The sequence below is a fragment of the Dromaius novaehollandiae genome, chromosome W (assembly GCF_036370855.1).
Source record: "Dromaius novaehollandiae isolate bDroNov1 chromosome W, bDroNov1.hap1, whole genome shotgun sequence".
NCBI lineage: Eukaryota > Metazoa > Chordata > Aves > Casuariiformes > Dromaiidae > Dromaius > Dromaius novaehollandiae.
The window spans coordinates 29116017-29139698 of record NC_088130.1 but is presented as its reverse complement, the minus strand read 5'-3'; the positions used below and the strand labels follow the sequence as shown (position 1 = coordinate 29139698).

Genomic DNA, 23682 nt, shown 5'->3' with positions numbered 1-23682 from the left:
CTGCATCTGCACCCTTATTAATAATTCAATTTGATTTCATGATTCACAAATGGTAAATTTAAATAAGCCATGGAATTTTAATGGCCATTCTTCTTAATTAAAAAAGCCCTTTGGCTATGCAGATGTTTTACTTGAACTCTTGAAAATAAACCCTGTAGAACTAGAACTGGGAGCTTTCGATATTTGCTGTTTCCTTTAGAAGAAAGAAAGGTCAAATTCTTGTCAAATATTTTTATTCCTGAGACCAAGGAGAATCCCCCCGCCACACACACACACACACACCAACAATGATTAATATTGCTCATTATCAAACAAATGAAATGCAGTGTGCCAGACACGGTAACAAATATTTCAACCTTTACTTCATGCTTCCAAGGTGAACCTCTAGTTAAGCTGACAGCAATAAGTAACTTAATGTGAAAGATTTATTTGTATTATTAAAATGAATGTTTTGTGTCAATTGTTAAATGTGCAAATTGAAGTGACCATATGTCCAGATTTAAAAATAAAAATAACCATACCCTGCACCCTAGGGATTCACTTGTTTCCCTTCTCCCTAGCATGCATGCAGTCATGTAAGCAAACAGCTGAGCCAAACTATACTAAATAAATGCTCTTATAACCTACTGCAGCTAGAGTTTATTCATCTTGTTTGATCTGACTGCTCAGTTAAAAGCCTTTTACCAGACTTTTTTTTAAGGCACCTTGAAAGGAATTCACATTATCCTTTTTCAGCTCATATTTGCATACATTAAGTGAGGCACACAAAAGTGAGGAGTATATTCATCACTATCACAATATGGGAGAGAAGAGAAATGAGGAGTTACCCAAAATTTTCAGGGTTTCCTCCTTTCCTTGCTTTCCCTAGGACCTTGCCTTGTCACAAAAGACACTATACCTATATGTTTTTTGCTAATAGTAATTTCAAAAAAATATAGTCCAGAATATCACTGCACTGGCTAGTACTTTCTGGAGGGAAGATAAAATGCATTTTGTAAGTTGTTAGCCGCAAGAGGGAGCCTGTGCTGTCCAAGCAATAAAACTTACTTGGCACAAGGAAGAAAAAAACATTGGCTATAAATTTCATCTAGCCATGCACTCATAAACTGAGTGCATTTCCTAGTTTATGGCACTTTCTGTACATACTACAAAACTGTAAATCAAACAATCTGTTATATTTGCACCTTCAATACAAGTGAGTTTTAATATTTCTGATTTTTAGTAGTATATCGACCTACAATTACACCTAATAATATTTGACTTTTGTGCAGTTGAGAGTGAACAGGTCTGTACAAAGCCAGTAAAAGTAGAAATTCCAACATTTGGAATTTTAATAACAAATACTATTTCTCATAAAGGAAGTAAAACTCTAAGCTATGAAGGTGGAGATACAAATGGGTTCTAACAACGTGGGTAACTATGAGAACAGAACTCCAGTGGATTTTAATACCGGAAACATCAATGCAGATTACAGTTTCAATAGGTAAAAATAAAATAGCCTTTTACTTAATATGGTGCACATTCTTAATATGCTTGCAGCTGACTTCCTCAGAAATGGGGCAAATAAATCTTTCCAATCACAAATAAGTGTTTTTTTAAAAAACATATTTTAAACTTAGCTACATCAGCAGAGCCTTCTAACAGACCAAACCTCCTCCTTCCTCCCCTCTCCCTTCATTTAGAGGTTTATTGGGGGGTGGGAGGGGACTGACAGTGAAAATTACTATTCCCCTTCCCACTTAGCTATTGTAAAATTTCACTGATTAAATCACGGAGAATCATCCTTCCCTTCATGAGGCTAAATATGTTCTCTGTATGAGGAGCTAAAAAGGGACAAGAAGCATTCACTGCATTTTGCTCAAGGCAGCGATTTCTCTCCCTTCTTCTGTGTCCATGGGTCAATAACAGTAGGAATCCTTGCTCTCCCCTAACATCATGCATGCACGGCAACGTCAGAATCCCCTGGGCACTTCTTCCGGCTTGGGAAATGCAGCAAAGCCAAAGTCCTTGAAGAGATTCAAAACTGCATCCTAGTATTTGTTACAAATATTTCATTATTCTTTAAACTACACTAAAATGCTTACAAAGGGAAATAAATTTAGCAATTCATGGCATTACAGTTTCTGTTAGTCTTAACATGGAAGATAAATTAAAAAAAAAGACACTGAAGAAAAGTAACCATGTTAAGTGATTACACTGGGTTACAGTGGTCACACATTAAGCCATAGGCTTCATCGCTGGACAATCCATCTATTTTAGCAAGGCAGTGAGGGTGGGGATATAGTTTCAAAGATTGCTCTTTTGCCTGGTCTCCCGGTGCCTCACAGCTGCTCTCCTGGCATTCTTCAACACATCGCCCGGCCCTGGCCCCAGGGCTGCCTGACACTGATACTGCACTAGGTGGTTTCTTGGGTGGCACATTAGGCTGGAAACACACACAATCCAAAACAATGCATCTAAATGCCCAAAATGCGCCATTAAAAGAAACATAGTTGTAATAAAAACAGTATTTTCATTCGTTTGAGAAAATTAATTTTAGAAATTGACAATTTTGCCATGTGGGGAATGGCTATCAGTAGGAACGGCACCGCCTAGCAACACAACCCTATCATGGCAATCCTGACATCAGGACGTAATAAATTACTGACTGCTGCTTACAAATGGTAATTTGACATGGAGACTTCAGTAGCTGGGCTCATCTGGAGCAAGGCTGCAGAGATTACGCTGATTAAAGAAACACACACACATTTCAAAAAGATGCCTGCACCTCTCATACAAAAACAATGTTTTTGCAGAGAGGCTGCACACAGTAGGGGCATCGCTGTCCTTATTACAGAACTAAGGCTCAGTGAGCCACAATAGAGTCCAATATCTGATCTAAGGTGGTGGAGTGAGTTACTGTCCAAGCCTGTTACAGAGCCGATTGTGCGTTACTTGTACCTTCAAATTCAAACCATTGTAGCAAAGGAGTTAGGCCACAAAGAGACAAATTTGCTAGTGTGAGAACATGCCAAGTGAAAGCCACTGTTCCTGAGCAGCTGAGAGGAATAACTACACAGGAAATAGTCTTCCTACTTTTTAACATGCAGCCTTAATTTTCAAGTTAAAGTGGGCTAATTTTACATACGATCGAGATCTGTGCCTGGATCGACGGTAGTTCATATCTGCCTGGTTTTTCTCCTTTTGTCGCCGCAGCACAGCTTCCCACTGAGGAGCTGAATCAACCATGTCATTCTCTTGCCGTAACCTGCAAAACAAGTAGCAGGACTTTAGCTCGAGGTCTCTGTCCCAGGGCGTTCTGAGGAAGAAATGAGTTATTGTTTTCCTTGCAGAATTCCAGCTACTATTATGCAATATTTTAACTTATTTTGCTATATTTATAATTAATGTTCCCAAAATATATTAAAACATAAGAACCTTTATCAAAGAGAATTCATTGATTTGTTATTCAGAAATAGCTTAGGCCAAAGATGAATCACTCCAAGCCACTAAAAACAGGCCTACAACTTGAATTCAGTTTGTCTTCTCAGCCCAAGCCAAACGGCTGGAATCGCTTCCTTACTCTATTTAGCCTTTCAAGTTCAGCTCCCCTACAGCAAGCAGAAGTCCAATATTGTGACACAAGGACGCAACTTTTTCCAAACATGTTGTTGCACCACGCGCCCTCACGGGACCTTGGGCAAATCCCCCAGGGACGCCCCGAGCAAGTTCCCGTTCAGAGGAAGCAGTGCCTTCGCCCTGACCTGCGAAACAGTCCATGACGACTGCAGGCCCCGCCCCGGGCTGTGCGCGTTGCCCCGGGCACGCGTCACCCTGCCATTGTCACCTGCATGCCTCTGGCTCCTGCTTGTAGTTGTGTGGTTGTTACCGGTGCCTCCTCATCAGGCCTTGCTTGCCCCATCCTGAAATGCCTGAACAACTTCCCCCTCCACCCAAGACTCAGCAACCCCTACAGCCCTCCCCGGTAAGCACCTCTGGCCCAGGGAACACCCTGCTCGGTCCAAAGAGAGGGAAAAACTCACCACGAAGGCATCAAAATCCACTTTCCAAAGAGACACAGATCATCTCATCATTTTATTGATCTGACAGAGAGGGGCAAAAAACTGATGGGGGAGAAAGTCATTAAAATTCAAGCTTCCCCAAAGCACATCAGCATGAAGCAAAAGAGCCGACCTCTGACAGGAAAACGTTCTGCTCCAAGGTTTAGATTAGCTAGTTACTAAAGCAGTAGCTGAATTAAAGAGGCAGAAGGGAAGGTGAAATCCTCAATCCTGTGAATTATTTCGTATCATTACAAGATCCAAATTCTTTAGAACTAAGGGATTCCAATGTTAGGCTATTTTCAGATGGGATATGATTTGGGTTTTTTTTTTAATAAATCCATGAATCCATTATTGGAACGTAGTACAGATTAAAGCAAATGTCAAAAGCATACAAACTCAGCATGTTCAATAGCAGACTGAGTTAATTCCAGTCAACATGCCACTATCTGGCCATTTGAGACTATACAGAAGCTTCTCAGTTTTGGGGATGCAGGTACGACTGCTGTGACAAGATGCTAAGGTGGAACAAATGGCTGTGTTTGGTCGCAGCAGTGAATTTAAAACCCAGCAAAAATTTAGAAACAACCCTGGAAAATATCACTCCAAGAGCAGACTGTATGGTATGACAGCATGACTGGCATATTGAAGAAACCAGAGAAGCGTAACAAGGATGGGAAGACTGACAGGTAAAACAAACAAACCAACAGAGATAAATGGATTACAGAGGAGACTTTACTCCCTAGGAAATGCAAAGCATGTTACTGTTATTGCTCTTCACTACCTCTATGCCTTTCTAGTTGAGTTTTGAATTGTATCAGGCTAAACCAGCTAAGCAGGCCGACGCTTTTCCTTTGATCAGATCTTCTCTCACACGCATAATGAATTTTGAGCTGGATCCCCAACTGCTTACTGTAAACCCTCACAACTCTACCAAATGGCACCAAGCATCTGGAGTAGGCCACAGCATCAGGTTTTGATTTCTAAGCAAGTCTTTTTCAACCTGTAATCTGCTGGTGACAGGGATTAACATAAGCTTCTATCTACGGATTTAACACAAGAACTCACACAGCAACAAGTAATGAATTGTGATTTTCATCCTGAATAATCCAGTTTGTGGAGACAGCAATCGTCCCCCACATGGTATAAACAGTATCAACTGCCTTGCACATACGGCAGTCACTTAAACCTGCACAGAAAGAACGCGTAGGGCTGCCAGATCAGAACTATTGTGCTGGATGCTGCTTCTGCCCATTTGTCAGCACCTTGCCCAGGCCCCCTCAAGGAACAGCACACCTAACAGGTCAAGCAGACAGCTATGCTCTGAAAGAGGCATTCAGATGCTGGCCATAAAATAATTGGGAACTACCCATTCTGAACAAAGGACTCGCTCAGCACAGCGGAGCGTGATGTCCACGCTCCGGCCCAGAGTGCATGAGGTTCTGCACCTCCCCAACAAGCATTCGAAATTACACCTCTACGCTGACCACACACTTCGTCGACCTGCTTTTGATGAATGACTTCTCATTAAAGGAGTAAACACATCATTCCTGCTCTGGGTCATTCTACTAAGGGAATCCTTTGGGGCTACGAGGGAGCAAAATCGCAGTGATAACAGAAAAGTGCTCTTCTGCACAGCTAAAAGTCTCCCCATTCTGAAGGTGAAGAAGGACAAAATAAAAGAAGAAATGACTTCAGAGAACATAATAGCTGGCAACAATATACACAGTTTCGAGCAAAATTCAGCTGAAACCAACAAAAATTCAAATGACTGTTCAGTGACATTTTAAGACCATTTTTTAAACAGAACATAGCAATAAACAAGAAAAAAACCCCAAACATTATCAGTACCATTGGTATGAGATGGTTACAGTGAAGAAATCCTTGTTGATGCTGGGATAAGAGCACCTAGATATGCCTCTGGTTAGACCACACTGATCCCATCATACAGAGATTTTAAGTCTTCATTAGATTCTTCTTTTAAATGTGCTTCACTGACTCTTTTGTCTAACACTGTCTCTAGAGAAGCCCATATTTTCATATCGTGTGCACACAATCTTTAGATGATGACTCCACTGTACCCTGGACATTTGAGTTCAGTAATTTCCAAGAGTGAGTTCAGCATACAGATGTTGTACGTGGCTACCTTTAGACATTCCCCTCCTTAGACACGGAAGACTGAACATGAAGAAGAGTCCTACAGCAAAACTCTGCTCTTTGATAGGAACATAGGCAGCTAGTAACGCTTTCCCCGAATCTGGGACCAGTGTAAAACGAGATTTTATTTCTTTGAGCTTTATTTCCATTCTATTATGCTGCAATATATTTCCCCTGCATAACTTCTTACGGAACTAACATTTAAAAAATGGAAACTAAACCTTTATTTGGTGAAACTCAGCATACTAGTTTTTGCTTCTTGTAAAAAGCCACTGAAAAGTTTTAGCATTGGGTATTGAAAGGGCAATAATGTCCTAACTGTAGACAAGAGAAAACAGAAGTCTGAGCCAGAAATTTTGTAAAATTTCATATTGTTAAAATCAGACTTGCAGGTATTTCATTCTGTTCCCGTGTCAGTCTTCTACACACGCTTCAAATTTTGATCACATGCCCACACTGTAATTCCATTCTCCTTTAGCATTTCTTTTCCCTCCTAAATAAATGTACATCAGTTTTACACATATGTTCACATATTTCTTTGAAAGAAAATCATTTAATTTTCAGACTTTCTCCATTTTTCAGCCTTCTCTGCCTATGAATTTTCTGTATTAGGACTTAGAGGTCTATTGTCCCCTACAGTGATTTCTTGCTATGTATCTCCCTGAGAGAGTTCTTAAACCATCTCCTAAACCAAGCAACACTGAGGACTCATTTGTCTCCTGAAAATTCCATTCAAAATATATTTGAGTGTACAGCTACCATTCATTTACAGATGTGATGGATCTTCCAAGTATAACCAAGCGGAAAACTATTTTCCAGTCCAGTCACACTGTCCACTACTTTGAGGTATTTTTATCCATACAATAAATTTTGACAATAGCATTAAAAAAAGGCAAACATGTTTCTTCTGTGATTGAAATATGCTCATCATAGGTTCTTTTCCAACTACTTGTGAACATTTGCTCAGGATAAAATATTCATGAGATGGACTGAAATCTCAAAGGCTGACTGAGATTAAGTAAATAGTTTTGCTCCAACCTTTTCCCACTGTTTTACCTTCAGAAGGTCACAACTGCATTTCTGTTTTTCCCTGATAGATTTGTTTTCATCTGATAATTACTTCACAGTGATCTCCTCTCATGTGAACAATATATTCTACTCTGCTGCAATCAGAATCAGATTCTTCTGGATAATGTAAGAATCAGACATTTTATTCCAATCAAAAACAGCACAACTTTGTGTCTGCTTGTGCCATGGGCCTGACTGCAGTACTGGAAAATAAATTTGTATTAATCTATGCAACAGATAAAGTCTGAGTAACAGCAGTGCAAGCTTCCCTGTATTGCCCCATTTAAGCCTGTTAGGACTGGCTCACCTCTTCTAACAAGAAAACAATTCAAATGTCTGTGCCCATTCAGTGTATTATATTCCTCCTGCAGCTGCTAATGAAATGCAGAAATTCATTATGACTGGTGGTTTTCATGCACCTGATGACAAGGAGCAAGTCTCAGATGACCAGCTCATTTTGTGCTTGTTTACTGTAACACTAAAATGACTTTTGATCTGGTCTGATTTCCAGTGACCACCTAGGGGTAAGAAATTCTGCAACTTTTTTTCATATATCTTACATTCCTGAAAATGTCAAACAATATAAAAACACTCATTAACCACATGAAATCTTTTTTTTCTTTTTAACTTTAAGCACTTTGGCGGGAATTGATGAAGGGTACGTAAAGGTTCTTTTACTCTTCAAAAAATGATAAGCCCTACTTAATCCTTCTTACAATTCATTCCTTATATTGCAAGAAGCTCTTAAAAACATTCTTGTGGTCAGTCTCTAATTTCCTTCAGTTGCTTGTGTAGCTTTCTGAACAACAAGTTTCACAGGGAAAAAAACTATTTACCTACTGATCGCTGAAACTAAACTCAGTATTTTATTCAAACTTCAGAGCTCTGACTGGAAAACAAATCTTCCATATACACTAGGTTATTGTTATCCAAGTATCTCGCAAGACTGCTCTGATTTAAGTAAACTCTCATGGCTCAGCTGTGCTTCATACCAGCCTTTTCTGAATGTGTGTTTTTTGTTTTTTTTTTAGCATCTCTAACTATTGTAAGTCATGTTTAAATTATTACTATACTACATACTTCTGCAGCACTTTACCAACAAGGCACATCCCATTGCTTTAACATATCTAGCACATAATTATTTCCAAGAGCTTTGAAATATCTCAGAATCACTTATCACTCACAGCATGGCATGAGAAACAATAAGCAGTTACGGCAGCTTGTGCAGAGAGCTTTTCAGAAATCTGTATTAAATTCCTCTTTTGTCAAATGACAGTTCTCCTATGTTATGTTTATGCAATATGAAGAAATTCTATGGGCTTTAAAAAAATTTTAATAAATAACTCAAAATGCTGTATCTCACATATGAAATAAAAGTGGCTGCTTTAAAGGAAAAAATTTGCTACAATCAATCAGTTGTTATACGAGGCTTCTCTTATCAGCAATAAGTAAAATAAACATAAAAAACAAAACTCGCTAGCATCACTCAATATTAACTGATGTTACCCTATTAAAAGCTGACATTGTACACATTTTGGGTTTAGGCCCGCATTTCACATTTTGGAAAAAAAGAGTATTTTCCAAAATTTAATACCTGTATTCAAAAACAAAAACAAGTTGTAGATCTCTTCACAGACACTTTGAGGGTTCTTCCCAAAAGCTTATTTTCTGCTAGAATTCTACATATGAAATTTTGAGGTGCCGAAGTACAGGCTGTGAATATCGCGTGATCACCATTATCCATTTTATTTGCATTAGCATTTCAAGTCTCTTATAAATGTGTGCCAGTATTTGATTTTACAATTCATTAATGAGCTCTTCCCAAACACAAGGATGACTGCACACATCCATAGTGTTTATGTACTTCGGTACTTATTTCCCTTTTTATTCAAACATGGACATTAAGCTACCTCAGGAGGACTGTATACAAGTAAAACATGTTAGATTATTTTTTACCAGAGCTATCGCAGAAGAGCCCATGCTCCATCTGTTTGTGTTTCACGTTTCTGTATCTAGAATACAGAATGGTCACCTGTTTCTCTTCTTCCGGTGCTCTCTGTTAGAATTTTCTGATTCACTGCCACTGCTGGTGTTACAACGAGACCGAGATCTGGAGAGGAGAAAAGCAATGTAGTTCAGGAACTAAGCATACAAATCATAGTTTAGTTTATGTCTCTCTCTCAAGATCAATTTATCTATTAATATCTTGCAACTTACAAAACAGAAATGAGAAGTGCTCATCACCATTTGTTTTCTACTGTTACAATATTACAGAAGTACCAAAATTCTAAAGGAATGAATGATATTGAGAAGACATTATTAGGAAAATCAGGATTAAGGAAGAGTTTAGAGGGCTTGTCTAAACCTGAGAGTCCTATCATCTTTTTCTCATTAATTAATTAGGAATAAGTGCTTAAAAGGTACGGCGCCCAGAAAGCACTGTCAGGTGAGTGCTGTTTTCCTTCTGAATCATTGCACTGTGTTTTTTTTTTTTTTTTTAATTTAAGCTCTCAGCATTCTTGTGTATATGCCACAGTGAAATGTTGTTTTCAAATGTGAAATGTTTTGCCTTTAAACTGTATCCGTTCTGCCATTTGTCTTACTCCATACAATGGGACATCCAACAGAAGCTATGCAGTAATTCTGGTATTGGCAAGCAAACTAAGATGTTCACCGCATCCCTCTTTTTCTATTCACTTCAACTTCCATCTGGCTTCTGCAAGTTTCTGCCATTTTCCAAGTGTCAGGCAGTATGCAGGAAACACCATCACCGATCACTGTGATTCTGCTGTCTTCATAAATACAGAAAGGCTGAAGTGCACAGGCTGGCAGATGCATCAGCACAGCTTTGAGATGACTCAAGGCAGAGCTACAAAGATGCTGTACCACATGAGGGAAAAGGAAATAAAGCACTGGCTTCTATATCATCTCCAACTGCAAAGCCTCAAATGGTAAGGTGACATTTATTGCTCTGACTATTACTGAAAAAGCCTGGTGGAACAAGCTGATGCAAAAGTAGAGAGACAACACTGAAAGCTGAACTTCGAGAAGAAAATATCACCGTTTTCAGAACTGTTATGAGAATTTATCCTGGAGCTGGAGTCATGGGGATATGCCTACCTACAGGCAAGCTCCCCTCATCACAGAGAAGCTCTTGGCAATTACTATCTAAAAGCTTTAAATCCCTGATTGCCGCTGATCGACATTTTGGAGCAGACAGACCAGCTGTCAGTGCTTTGGTTCTAGAAACCAGTATTTTGTTACTGTAGTGCTGGACTAGGTCCTAAAAAATGGCACTGTATGAGAGAATCTCTGGGGTTATCAAAAACTGCTTCAGACTGTTCTTTACCTAGCGTGATGATGGTCTCAGAGTGCCTCCAAAGAAAGATACATTTCTCTGCATTTTGCTGCACTGGGAAGTAGAAGTTTTGCTCTGAGGTCTCTGGGTATGAAATAAGAGAAGAGGAGATGACTCCTGTTGCCACTGACAGAGATGCAGATGATCTTGTTCCTCCTGTTTTTTTCTTTTCTTTGATGAGCCACTTGGGTAAGAGAGCAGACTTGTTAAACTACCCCTCAGATAAGCTGAAGAGTGAAGGCACCTCATCAGGAGCAGGTAATGGGTAAGTGGAAGTGTTTCGTGCCAAGGTTGGATGCTCCTGAGAAGCACCTGCTCAACGCGTGGTCTGACCACTCAGGGAGAAGAGCTCAAAGAGCAAGGAGGAAGACGAGAGAGATTCCCCACGAAGCACAACAGCCAACGCACTGACCTCCTCAGTGTCACAACTGGTCAGGGACACAGCATTCTAGCCCCTGCCTTTAAAACTCAGACACTGCTATAGGTGTCCTTCTGTCAGAGCTGACAGGCTTGTCAATCTGCCCATAACAGCTGTGAATTATGGTAAGTTTTATAAAATTGCTGTGTCATTAAATGCCTCGGAGTCTATGGAATCAAAAGCTCAGAAAGGAGGCTGGTCTCCCCCCTCTCCCGAGCTAGAGACAATGGGAAATCATTCACTCAAATAGCTCCCATTCAAACAGAAGTATTTTAGAATAACAGGACAACCAAAGCCTAGGAAACTCAGTTCGACCCAGCCTGTCTGCAGGGAAAAGGCTTGGAAAAGCAAAATTTCTCCAGAGGAGAAGCAGAACCCTCCCCTTCCTCCCCACCCACAAATTTCACATGTTAAAACCACTAAGAAGCTCAAGATAACCAGTTTCCCAGGTAAAAATGGATATTTCTGGGTGAAGCTGAAAGTGTGGATAAGAGTGACGTATATTTCTAAAGAAAAATGTTATTCCAAAGGAAGAAGCAGGAACAAAAGACAGCGTCCAAAAGACACTGGCTCAAGCGTGTTCAAATAGTTCGGAGAGCAATGAATGTCCTAGAATTGCAGCAGACCTTATATGCTCCAAATCTTATCGGTTGTCCAACAAAATATTATCATTTCCTACAAATCTCAACTCTCCACATTCCTAGGTCAGCACAGCAACACTGTTCTTCACATTTCCCATGATTTCAGGTATTTTCTTGCACTGATTTAGGCAATTAATCCCCCAAAGTACCAAAGCATCAAAAAGCATACTGTGGCAGGAAAACTGCAAGATAAATATCCTAATTTGCTCAAATTCAAAATAACTCCTTCTCTAGCTTTTCAGGAATGAAAATCTGATCCACCTTTTGTACATCAAATTACCCTGTGTTCCCTGTCGGGAAAGCACTTGCAGAGAGACAGCAGGGCTGCTGAGCTGTCAGCTGAGTGGCAGCTGCTCACGTTAGCTGTCATTATATATGCTTTCACCACGTATTTTACTGAACTGAATAAAATACTAAAAATGGAAATAAAGGCAATTTCCTAATTCAAGTGCAAGAACATAAGGGATTATCCTGATCTCTGACAATTACATCCTTTCTTCCTTTTTTCTCATCCTTTCCTGGTCATGCAACATATTTGAGATATTGAGGATGGTGCCTCTGTGTGGTCTGACACAAGGACAGGAAGGAAGGCATTGTCAGTTAGGCAACAGAGGCAGAACATACACAGCCCAAGAGGGGACCTACAGGCCTGGGAGGCTGCAGGATTTGGTACTTCAGAGAAACAACTGACATAAGGTTCATATTCTGGTGCAGCCCTTTTCTGATTAAAATGAAAGGAGGGTAGCTAAATTGTGAGGAGGTGAAGAAAGTCTATTCCATTAAACAATTCTGGTGTCTGGAACAGACACACACGTTTGTAATGTAAAATAGCAGACAGAGTTTTTAGGAAGAGGTCCCTTCTGAGTCCTGAAGTTTTCCACCTGAGATGTCTAACTCAATTCTCTCTGCTTTGTGTGCTGGTCATCTACCACATGACTATCCCTGGCAGAGTGTAATGGCAATATCCTTCAAAAAGTTACCCTGTTGTGTTACAATAGGTGTAAAGTATGTGAGCTTTCTCCCTCACTTCCTGTGATTGTCCCCGAGATTTCTATTACTGTGCCAGAACTCCTTTCCTGCGCTGCAGCAGTGGATCAGATCCTGGAGGTGTTTCCTCTCCTTCACAAGATTCAATAGACACTGACACCAAAACGAATTGCACTGTCTCCTCTTTCCAGCAGCCAGGACAGGAGGACAGGAGCAGAGAGCAGCACTGGGCAAAGTCACAGAAGTCAGATGTGATACTAGAGAACTCCACAAAAAAAGAACTTGCCAAAAGTTGAGTCGTGAAAGTGCATACCTAATTGCACACCAGCATTTTATTTGGAAGTTGACATCCAGTCAAGACTGCACAGGAAGAAAACAAGTTTAAAAAAAATGCAGCAAAAACGTGTAAGACACAGTGGGAAGACTACAAGAAGTTGAATCAGAACAGATATGCCTCTGTACCTACCTTTTGCAGGACAATTCATCTCAAATATCAATTAACTCACTTTCAAAACAGGTTAATTAAAGTAGAGTGAGAGGTTAGAGAATTCAGAACAAAATCTTCAGCATTGCAGATGTAAAATCCCAAACCTCCAACCTCAGGAATGGACTTTCAAGTTGCAGACAAGCCTTCAGGAAGCTTCCACAAACCACTACTAGCATGGTATAGTAACAATGTGCACCTTGTATGAATCTGTGCTGTGATGAGGTTATACTCTAGAGCATTTTAGCAAAAGTAAGGCAGGAAAGAAAAACATGTATGAGTGGAACACAACAAGCCTTTTAAACATTCAAGAGGATGGGGGAGGAGGGAATGCAGGGAACTAAAACATGATCAGTACTTTTGTTATCATTTCATCACTGCTATAGATTATATACTTACCTTCTCCTTTGCTTTAAATCTGAATCTTCGCCACTGTTTTGGGCCTTCCTATGACATTAAGGAAGTTTTAATGAAATACCACTCAGCCACTTAACACGAATACAAAAAAGCACACATCCTTTCAACAAAACCTTCACACAGGTTTTTTTTTTAGTAGGATTTCAGAAAAAGAAAAAAGGGGGCATGTGCTTGTTTGAAACTTTGCAAGCCACCTTTACAATAAGCTGCATGATCCCATTCAAGTTCTCATTGCAAACCCCTGACTTGCAAGGTCGAGCACAGTAAGCTGGAGTTTAGAGCTTCCTACTGTTTCTAGCATAGCAAAACCGGATGTCTTCCTCTTAATTCCAGTAAGGAGCACATAAACAACATGGCTATTGTTATTAAACACATGAAAAAGGAAAGTGCATGAATAAAACCTGAGATTCAGGAAGACATAATTAGGTTAGTATCTACTCACTATTGTCAGCCTTCGCAGTCTCACATATGAGATAAGACTTTTAAAAACATTCTGGTGGTGTGGTGACCCAAGAGAAAACTTCTTATTGGCATGACCACCTGTCCACCTAGTAGATGAGCCAAATGCAAATCCCAGATGATAAACACTTTGCATCTCAAAAAATCCCCTCCTGCATGGTACACAAACATTATTCTTTTCATGATACAAGACGGTTTTTGCACTGCACATCTATATTCCTGTGTTTTTGCAAAGCCCAGCAAGTCCTTTTGACAACCAAGCTAGAAATGAATCAGAAAATCCATCAATCCATCTCAGGAAATACATTGCTATTAACACTCACAAACGCTATGTCCAACAGTGTAAATCAACACTGCTGCATTGACTTAAAGAGAGCTACATTGATTTACCTTAACTCAGGCATGAGACTCACTAAGCAGATTCCATGGACGAGTTTCTTCATTCCTGTTCTAGACTGCTAATGGCAGACAAAACGTCTGGAGCAGCTCAGAAAACAAATGTAAAATCTCTGTACCTATCTAGGAGAAGATTTCCTCATCAATACAGCTGTATCTTCAAAGATCCCTTTGCAAACCCTGGCTCTGAGGGCTGAACAAGGAGCAGCATCAGAGATGTCAGAAGCAAGTTTAACTCTAGTGTGCTGGCTCATAAAGCAGCCCTAGAAGACCACTATAAATATGGTAGAGTGGCTCTGCTTGTCTATACTTCACTGCAAACCATAGCACTGGGGTACCTTAGCTAGCTCAGATGATGAAAGCAATTTCTCAGCAAGACAAATCATCCCAGGTAAGATGTAGTTCCTCAAAACTACATCATTTCAGGACCTGGACTATCCCTGTAATTTGCCTTTTGGCCATACTCCAGAAGATGCAGCAGAATCTCCATCCATGTCATTTTACCTCTTTAAGTTACTCAATTCAGCACATACTCATTAAAAACACATTAAGTAATCATAGTTGTATTTTTACTGGCATACTCTAATGTAAAGTAATTTGCACATGGGACTGTTGAAGACAGCTTAACGGCTCACATGTTTATTCTTTGCTGTACTTAAAGCAAAGCAATGTACTTAAAGCAAAATACTGTTCTGTATCAGAAGCTCATTGTCAAGCAAGCAACCTTAATCCTCTGCTTTACAAGGGAAGAATAGCTGCAGCAACTAAAAGGATCTTGCAAGTGCAAATAATGCAAGTTCTTGGATTTTCAGTATTATTTTCCTCGTACCAAGAACAGCAAACAGGCAAAAGCCTGACTGAAGCTTCCTTTCCAAAAGCAGATCTGGCATTTTATTCAGTCTTGTTTTGTACTGACAATTGACCCCTACAGTGCTGATTTTCACAGGACCCGGCTGTGTCTCCAAGAGCCCTGACTGAACACAGAGCATGCAGCACCCCAAGATTTCTACCTAAGAAGCATCTAACGCTGATAAGCCTCAGTGCTCTTACCTCCTCCGGACCGGCTGCCCAGATTCATTCTCACTGCCAGCTGATGGGTTCCATCGCCGAGAGTAAGGAAACTTTGGTGATTTATTGCGGTCACTGGGAGAATTATACAGCCCACTAGAGTTAAGAAGGAAGAGCAAACAATTGACCTTTAAAACTTCCAGGAAAGTTAAGTCAGCTAACCCACATTCAGTCTACAAAAATAATGAGAAGGGACACACATGCACACACACGCACGCACATATACATATATATATATTCAGTTATACGTGTGTGTGTGCACGCACGCGCTATGTGAATACAGGTGGTACTGCTTTCCAGGAATAAATATTTTACACTTAACCTTGAAAACATAGGAGAGAGTCCACTTAGCACTGACACCACAGCTCTAAACTTACAAGATGTACAACCAAGCATATATGTGTTTCTTTTAGCACAATAAAATTTTTGTACTTTAGAACAACTTATGCAACCGAGAGCTAGACATTCCAATGCACGTATATGCTTTATATACTTTTTTCATGAACAGAGGCATTAAAACAGTGTTAATATCCTGAAGTGTCTCTTTACCACAAAGCTAATACTCAGGATCCTGAGTTCATCCATACAATCCTCTGCCATTGGCATGGAGGTGTTTCAAGCTTCAGGTTATGTACTTAAGCCTGGCTAGGACCCAAGAGTTAGATGTAGACCATACTGCTGGTTACAAAATGCTTGTATGGATTGTCCTGTAGTGCCTTCCTACCAAAATGTAAGGCACTCTTCCAACACTTTACTAGAGCCTATGACAGAGTACAAATTACTCCAAGATGGTTCAATGATGCAACAGCAGTACCAGCATTTTTTTTGGATGAAGTATGCTAAACTCAATAACACATCTTCATCTAATCTTACTTAGCCCTTTTCATCACAGCTATGTGGTAAATACAATATTCTCACCAAACTCCAGTTAAGGTATTTCTTTCTGCTTTCGTAAAACCCTCTAGTCTTTGAATCAGATACATTGTTCTTCCTCACCTCCCTGTGCAGACTGCTCATGCCAACACTGCTCTGCTCAGTTAAAAAGCTGTCACGGTTCACCTCAAAGTGAATGCATTTCAGAACTAGAAAATCTTTATTAAAAGTGGTGAAATCCTCTGTGCAGCACACAGTCTTCTTATGTGTCCAAAACTGCACAGTCCTTTAGAATAGGATTTGCAAAAATTCAATCTTTCTGTACCTTGGCTGTTAGTGTATAAATTTCCTTCTATTCTGAGAACTATTTCAACTCTGAAGCTGTAATGTGGCAAGCTGACATCACTTCTTTAAACATCACAAATAAACGTCTACCCTAGCAAGAGAATATTGACACACTGCTTTGTTCTCATTTTGAAAACTCTTGATATTTGCAATAGGACCAAACAGTAAATCATCACGGTGCCCACAATAACACAGGAACTTCAGCAAAAAATGCCAGGTAAAATACTAGGTGTAGACTTGAATCATCACATAAAAGTAGGCTCATACTGAATCCCACCAATGATGCATCTAATTCAGTGGCCCATTTCCAACAGTGGCTATAAGCAACCATTTACAGAAAAGGAGGTAAATGTGTATGACAGTTCCCCCAGTGCTCTCTCAGTCCCGAACTATTTCCAGCCCAGAGGACTTCCACACCCACGTGCTGTTCCTCTGTGTTTAGGAGACCTCGGTGGACTTCTGTTCTATGTACTGGCTCTGTCTCGCTCAGGCACTCATTAACTTCGAGCATCCCTTCTAATGGAGCGCAACAGGTCTCCTGCTCACTGGGAGTCACTACTCCTTTTGAGTGCTTTTAAAGGGCTCCTAACTACCTTCTTCTGACACTCCCAAATTCCTACGCTGGAAAAATACAAGAATTCTTGATCTCTACCCCTGTTCTCTATACTATTCATGATTTTCTAGACCTCCATCATGTTCCCTGAAATCTCTTTTCTAGACTGAAGAGTCCTAGTTTACGCAGTTATTCCTTGTGCATATTTCCTCTACAGTCATGCATACCTGTGATCATCCTTACTGCATCTCTCAAAGCCTTTACCAGCTTTATTCTAACCATTCTGGGATAAGGACATCAGAACTGTACTTATTATTCAAGGAGCAAACACATGATCCACAAATTTATATAATGGCATAATGCTGTTCTCTTGCTTTCTTCTCTATACCTTTCCTAATAATTGCTAATATTTTTTTTCATAAAGCTATCCACCATAATCCCCAAATCCCAGTCCTAAATGGTAATGGCCATCCATGGCACCTCATTTCCCTTGGGAAGCCAGGATTATTTCCCCACCCCATGCCTCACTCCACATTTAGTGACTCAGAACGTCATCTATCATTTAGTGACTAGTCACTCTGTCTCTTAAGATTTTCTGCCACTCCTCACAGTCACCTTTCATTCCTGATATCCTAAATAATTTTGTTTCACCATCAAGCCTCCTCACCCTTCTCTCCCGCTCTTTTACAGAATTGCTGAATAGCAGAGATCTAAGCACAGATCTCTGTAGAATGCCACTGGCGACTCCCATCCAGTGATCATTTCCTCCTACCCTCTCTTGCCAGATTTTTAACTGATTATTTATCCATGCCAGTTATGACAGATTTATTATGACCCTGCTAATACATTAATATATTATTACCAATGTGCTTCACCTTATTGCCAAGGCATGATATTTACACCTAAGACATCATGCCTTGCCTTACCTCTGTGGGCCATTTTCCTCCCACGGTGCACTTGTTTTACTTCTTTGGGTTTCTGGACTGTTTTCATTTTTCATCTTTTTAAAGCTAAATAAAAGTATAGATATGTTTTTTTAAAACCTATATTGTACAGACCATCTTTTCTCCCCCCGCCCCCGACCTCTTAAAGTGTTGATCCACCCACCCTGGCATACAGGTATTTGCCAGCGATGTGAAAGAAGGCAAACGGCTGCTACGTTAACTAATCTTGCCTAGAAAGAGATTGGAAGAAAAAACCATAACTTTAAAATCAGCTCTGCAGTCTCATAGTTATGGCTGCACTAAGTCCAAAAAAGATCAATCTTGTCTCAGAACAGATGAGAACAGACACTTAAGCAAAAAATCTAACAACAGGGCAAATATACAGGATGTCCTCACAGCTTTCCACAACATGCAGTTAATGAATTACTGAACCAGAGGCCTTACCTGGCCCCCCGCCCCTTTTTTTGAACCAGAGTTCTTGATGGAACTTTCTTCCATTGATTTATCTAAACACTTTTTGAAAATACTTTTATTTTTGGCAGGAACGGTGCCTGGTTGCAGTGAGTTCCAGTATTTAACTATGGTACAAAAAATTACTGCATTTTGTTTCAAAACTTCCACCTGCTTCTAAACTTCCATTATTTAATCCTTGCTAGTTCTAGGTTTATGGGGAAAAAGAAAAACAAAACAAAAACAAATATGAATGATGGTTCTCTAATCACTGTCTCCATCCCTTTTTCTTTTTCTTTTTCTTAATTTCTAACACCTGCCCCCCATCTCTTTTCCAAGTGAAAGAGTCATAGTTTGTTTAGTCTCTCCCAGTACAGGAGCTATCACATATCTCTGACTCTCCTTCTTATGCTTCTCTACTATTTTTCTAGGTCTATAGTATCTTTTTAAGAGAAAGGCAGGGGGGATAACTATTCAAAACATGACAGACCACAGATTCATGAAGTAGCACAGTGATGTTTTCTACTTTCTTCTCATCCCTTCCCTAGTAACTCCGTCCACTGTCTTTCTGCTAGAAAAGCAGGAAAGCATCTGTTCAGAGCACTGATCCAACAAAGTGAAAGAGCTGTCTTCACTGACTCCTGCAAGTCAGAGCACCAGGACACTCAAGACAGGGACCTGGCTTTAAGAGATGTATACCAGGGTTTGTACCCAGTCTCCTACCCTACCGTTGGGGGCAGGGGGAGAGAAACAACAGGATGCTCTAATTTCTTTTTTTCTTTTTTCTTTCTCACACTGTCAGATTTCACAACTCTCACCCCACTAATGCAGCCAGATAGCCTGCTCGCTGCCACTCCAAGTGTTGTGTGGCAGCCTCTGGCTGGCATGTGCTTTTTGCCTCTCTCTCTCTCCAGCGGCTAGTCATGCTTTTCTTGCACTGTCACATCTAGTGCTCGCTCACGAGATGAACAAGCAGCTCACCCAATACCAAACTAGACAGCCATATTAGTTGCCACTAATCTCTTCAAGAAGTATTACTGACAGCATCCCACTACAAATATTAATGCTACAGATGCTTCCCAAGTGCAACTTAAACAGCAAAATAGGCTTTTACAGATGCTTATAGAGAGGGGGAAATAAGCCAGAATTCTTTGCTCAGAGCAGGAGGCAACAGACTCAGCTTTATGCAGGGATAGTGGCTACTTAGCTCACTAATCCACTTTTAACCTCAGCCTTTGGTTACTATAGGTCACCAAGTTAATCATTTAATTCTCACACAGTGAACAAAAGGCAAAGCTACAGTAGGTCAGCAGGAAACGAAATTAGAGTCCACTTTATCAGGTAAATCATTTTCTTAATACTGTACCCATTAATTATTGACTCATATGTGCACAGAATCTATTTCCCAGCCTTAAAAACATAAGCTTACTGCAGACTGAACAAGTTACTTGAGTAAATGTTTCTGTCCCATACTACAGAAAACAACTAGTTTTGCACAGCACAAACTACTGAGCAATTCTCAGATCGAGGTTGAGTTTAAAGAAATTTAGACTATGCTTTCAAATCTTAAAAAAGAGAGAGAGAGAAATAATCCTGGGAGGTGAATTAACTGCATTAGATTCCTAGGTCATTACTCATTCAGAGCAGACAGACACTTAACAGCTAGAGAGCTGGAGTATGGCAGCTCTTCAGATACCGGCATTATCTCCAGGAATGTAGTTGCAAAAGGGACTGAGTTCATTCAGAGTATTTGAAAAGGCTGGCATCTGAATTTCACGGGAGATTACTGGGGGGGGGAGGGTCTGTTTACCTTGAATTTTTACTATTTATGCAGAAATGACCAAAGATACATCTCAGCAGTTAAGCTACAAAAACTCAGGTTATAAGAGCTGCTAAAAGATGCTTTGTAAGAATGACTGGCAAGTAATGCGAGAATTAAAGTGGAATGGAGTAAACTATCAAACTGTAAATGCCCCACAAAGGGTGTGTGCTGTCTGTCAGGTATACTAAGTTTGGTGGACCTGGCAAATATTTTACACATACAGACACAGACAAGAAGAAAAACAAACCAACAAAACTAAAAAATAAATTATGTAATGTATAAACATAGAGATATTTCTTTTTTTGTGCATCTTCTATGCAGATAAATGTCTGGAATACAAAGTGGTAATAGGTCAAACTTCTTAAGAGAAAATGTGCAAGAAAAAAAGCTTCCTTCCTTTTTTTTTTTTTTTTTTTTTTACTTTAAAAGTGACTAACACTACTTAAAAACATCCATCAGTGAGGAGCCTGAGAATTATTTTTAAAATGTGAAGTTAAAAACTACACCCAGAAACTCTGAAACTGCCATGTTGAAAGCCCTTTATTCTGTTCCCTGATCTACAACCCACCTATCCACTTGCTTCAAATGAATCACTGGTAAAAAATTATAAACAGCACAAGGAGCACAAGCTGTAGTTAAGGGCTCCCCCTTCTCAATGCTATCATCTCTGAACTACAAAATAAGGGTATCTCTTGCTTTGTCTCTTTCCAACTCCTCACAAATCCTGCACTGTTTTCGGGTCAGTGGCCTACCTTCAACAGGATGAAACAGCAACATCATAAACTTTCTTTTAACGTGTGATCAGAACAGTTTTCAACGTGTGATCAGAACAGTTTTCAAAGGGCTGGAACACCAGCTTCAAATTCCCTCAAACCAAGGAAGTAACTTAACTCAGCTCTTCTCGTTTTGGGCAACTGTTCTAATTATTAGGCAATAGGAAACATTAGCCACCAAGAGTTTGGAGTAAGTCTTTTATACCCTTCTTCAGAGGCCAATCCAGGCACCTAGAATGTGAAGCCCACAGCTTTGAAAAAGAGACAAGGCTAGAGTTGCTCAGCTCACAAAACTTGTCGGGGTTACTGGGCAGGCAGAGACGCAGCCATTTAGGCAACTAAGCAAAAAAGTTAGGTGCCGAGTTCTTGACTCACGGTTTTGTAAGATCACTGTTTTGAGTCAGGCACCTAAATTCCACCTAAATTAAGGGTGGGGATGTAAATCCCTTTCTGAATCTGAGCCTCATCTCTTTCTCTCAAATACGCCTAATAACCAGAGATGCGTATTTCAGCACTGAAAATTTAACAACGCAGACCATTAGAAGTCAGATGAGCCATGGCAATCCACCGCGGCAAAGAAGTCATTCTTCGTCATAATCATAATTTGTGTCATAATCTCATTTTTCATGTTTATATCTCAGATTGTTTGTTTTCCTATTAACGTGCTCGGATTCATGGGTTCCCAAGCTCTGTTTATCACCTGGAACGTCTGTTCCAGTTCAGCCCGAAGATCAGGGTTTGTTAATACAAATTATTGGGCAACATTCTGTGGCCTTTGTCAGCAGGTAAGATCAGGGAATCCTAAATTTTAAGGGCAGGAAAAAACATGATTAGTGATTACTAAAAGAGTTTCTCTACTCAATGTAATACATGGTCTTCTAAAAACTGGAAGTGAAATGTTGGTCTATTTACCTTTTCACTGGAGAAGGTGCAATAATTTTGGTAGTTCCTTCATTTTCCCCATTTGTTGTAACCTGATTTATGCTGTTAGATCCTGAAAAAATAAAAATACAAAATAATCCTTTAGCAGTCCCCTTGCACATCTCTTCAGCCTAATCAGTGTACTAAAACCTTATATAATCCTACTGAACACAATACAGTACACGAGATAAAATAACAAACAAAACAGTGAGTGTATGCTGTACTTCCTAACGGTGTATAAGGAGCATGTTTTGGTATCTTATCGTTATTTCTAGTTGTACCACATTGCAAGAAAGTTCAACATGGGTGACATTCATTACTCTTGTACATGAGATGGAGGAGTTAGGAGCTGTTGCTCCCACACGGACATTATGCCACTGCAAACAGGAGGGAATTCCCTGCTCAGTCACTGATAAAAAGAAAGGTGTGAGGAGAATATAACCTTATTAAGTATGGTATACACTCTGAAAAAGTTTGGAAATCTCCAGTGTAGTACCTGTGGCCTCTAAAACAATCCATTGGAGTGTAAAAGATTAGAGTACTCTTCCATTAGAGTAAAGCAAGACTAAATGTTTTTTCTAAGAAACTTGATCTAGTAACCATGTGCATAAAGTAGTTGTGAATTGATATAGTAACACTGTGCACACATCAGAAATATTTCTTAAGTTACGCCCAGGAAAACAATGAACTAATGGATTTGAGAACTAATAATGTAAATAGAGAGACACAATAAAGAATAATACTCTAACAGAAATAGCCTATGCTCACTTTCAATGAGTCAGAAACACCTGGCCGGTATTTAGATGTTACCTGCCTATTTTCCAATTTTGTGCCCAATGCTCTACACGTTTGGTCCCACTCTTTCTGCGCTGTTGGCACTGGAGCCCCCCACCAGAGCCACTAAAGGGAACCTAAAGAAGGAGAAGGAAAATCCTCTTTCCCATATTTCAGGCTCCAAAGAAACAGATTGGTGCATTCATGATTTAGGAGCACTGAGGACCATAGGATCTGGATATATAATACTGGGTTAAATTCTAAATGGCAAGATAAAGTTATGCATACAGCTGTATACACCTCAGTATAGTTAAAAGAAAAAGCAGCAACCTATTTAACTTGGTATGTAGAGCAGGTACATCATGCAGATCTGTTAGAGCTTCAACAACAAACAAAAAATACATCAATCACCAAGACAGGTTGGTTTTTATTAGTGCTGTTTTTTTAGTTTTCATGCTGTGCCATTAATATTCATCTATGCTGCCTCTGTGGAAAGGCTGAGGAAAAAAAAAGAAAAAGGTACATGCCAAACTTCTTCTAACAGAGAGAAAATTACCTGACAACACAGCTCTATGGAACGATTCCAAGGCTTCCAATACAACTGAATGGCATTTTAATTTCCCTATTAAAATGGTGAACTATTTATTCCCTAGTTCACCTTAGTACCCATCTGAGGAGATTTGGTTTGATTCATTAGTTTTAAAAGGGTCCATTTGCAAAAAAAAGTGGCAAAT

General features: G+C 39.8%; 1 protein-coding gene across 5 annotated transcripts in view; it reads right to left on the bottom strand.

Moving 5' to 3' along the window:
* Positions 1–23682, bottom strand: part of LOC112995234 (band 4.1-like protein 4A) — a 142600-nt gene that overhangs the window by 13809 nt on the left and 105109 nt on the right. For 4 of the 5 annotated variants that reach the window (XM_064500586.1, XM_064500587.1, XM_064500588.1 and 1 more), the window contains exons 14-19: positions 22166–22247; positions 18191–18274; positions 15476–15589; positions 13553–13600; positions 9298–9375; positions 3128–3247 (exon numbers count right to left, since the gene is read on the bottom strand). In XM_064500586.1, coding sequence (XP_064356656.1) covers positions 3128–3247; positions 9298–9375; positions 13553–13600; positions 15476–15589; positions 18191–18274; positions 22166–22247 — 526 coding nt within the window. The remainder of the gene's footprint in view (positions 1–3127; positions 3248–9297; positions 9376–13552; positions 13601–15475; positions 15590–18190; positions 18275–22165; positions 22248–23682) is intronic. The other variant, XM_064500589.1, reaches the window with a different exon arrangement.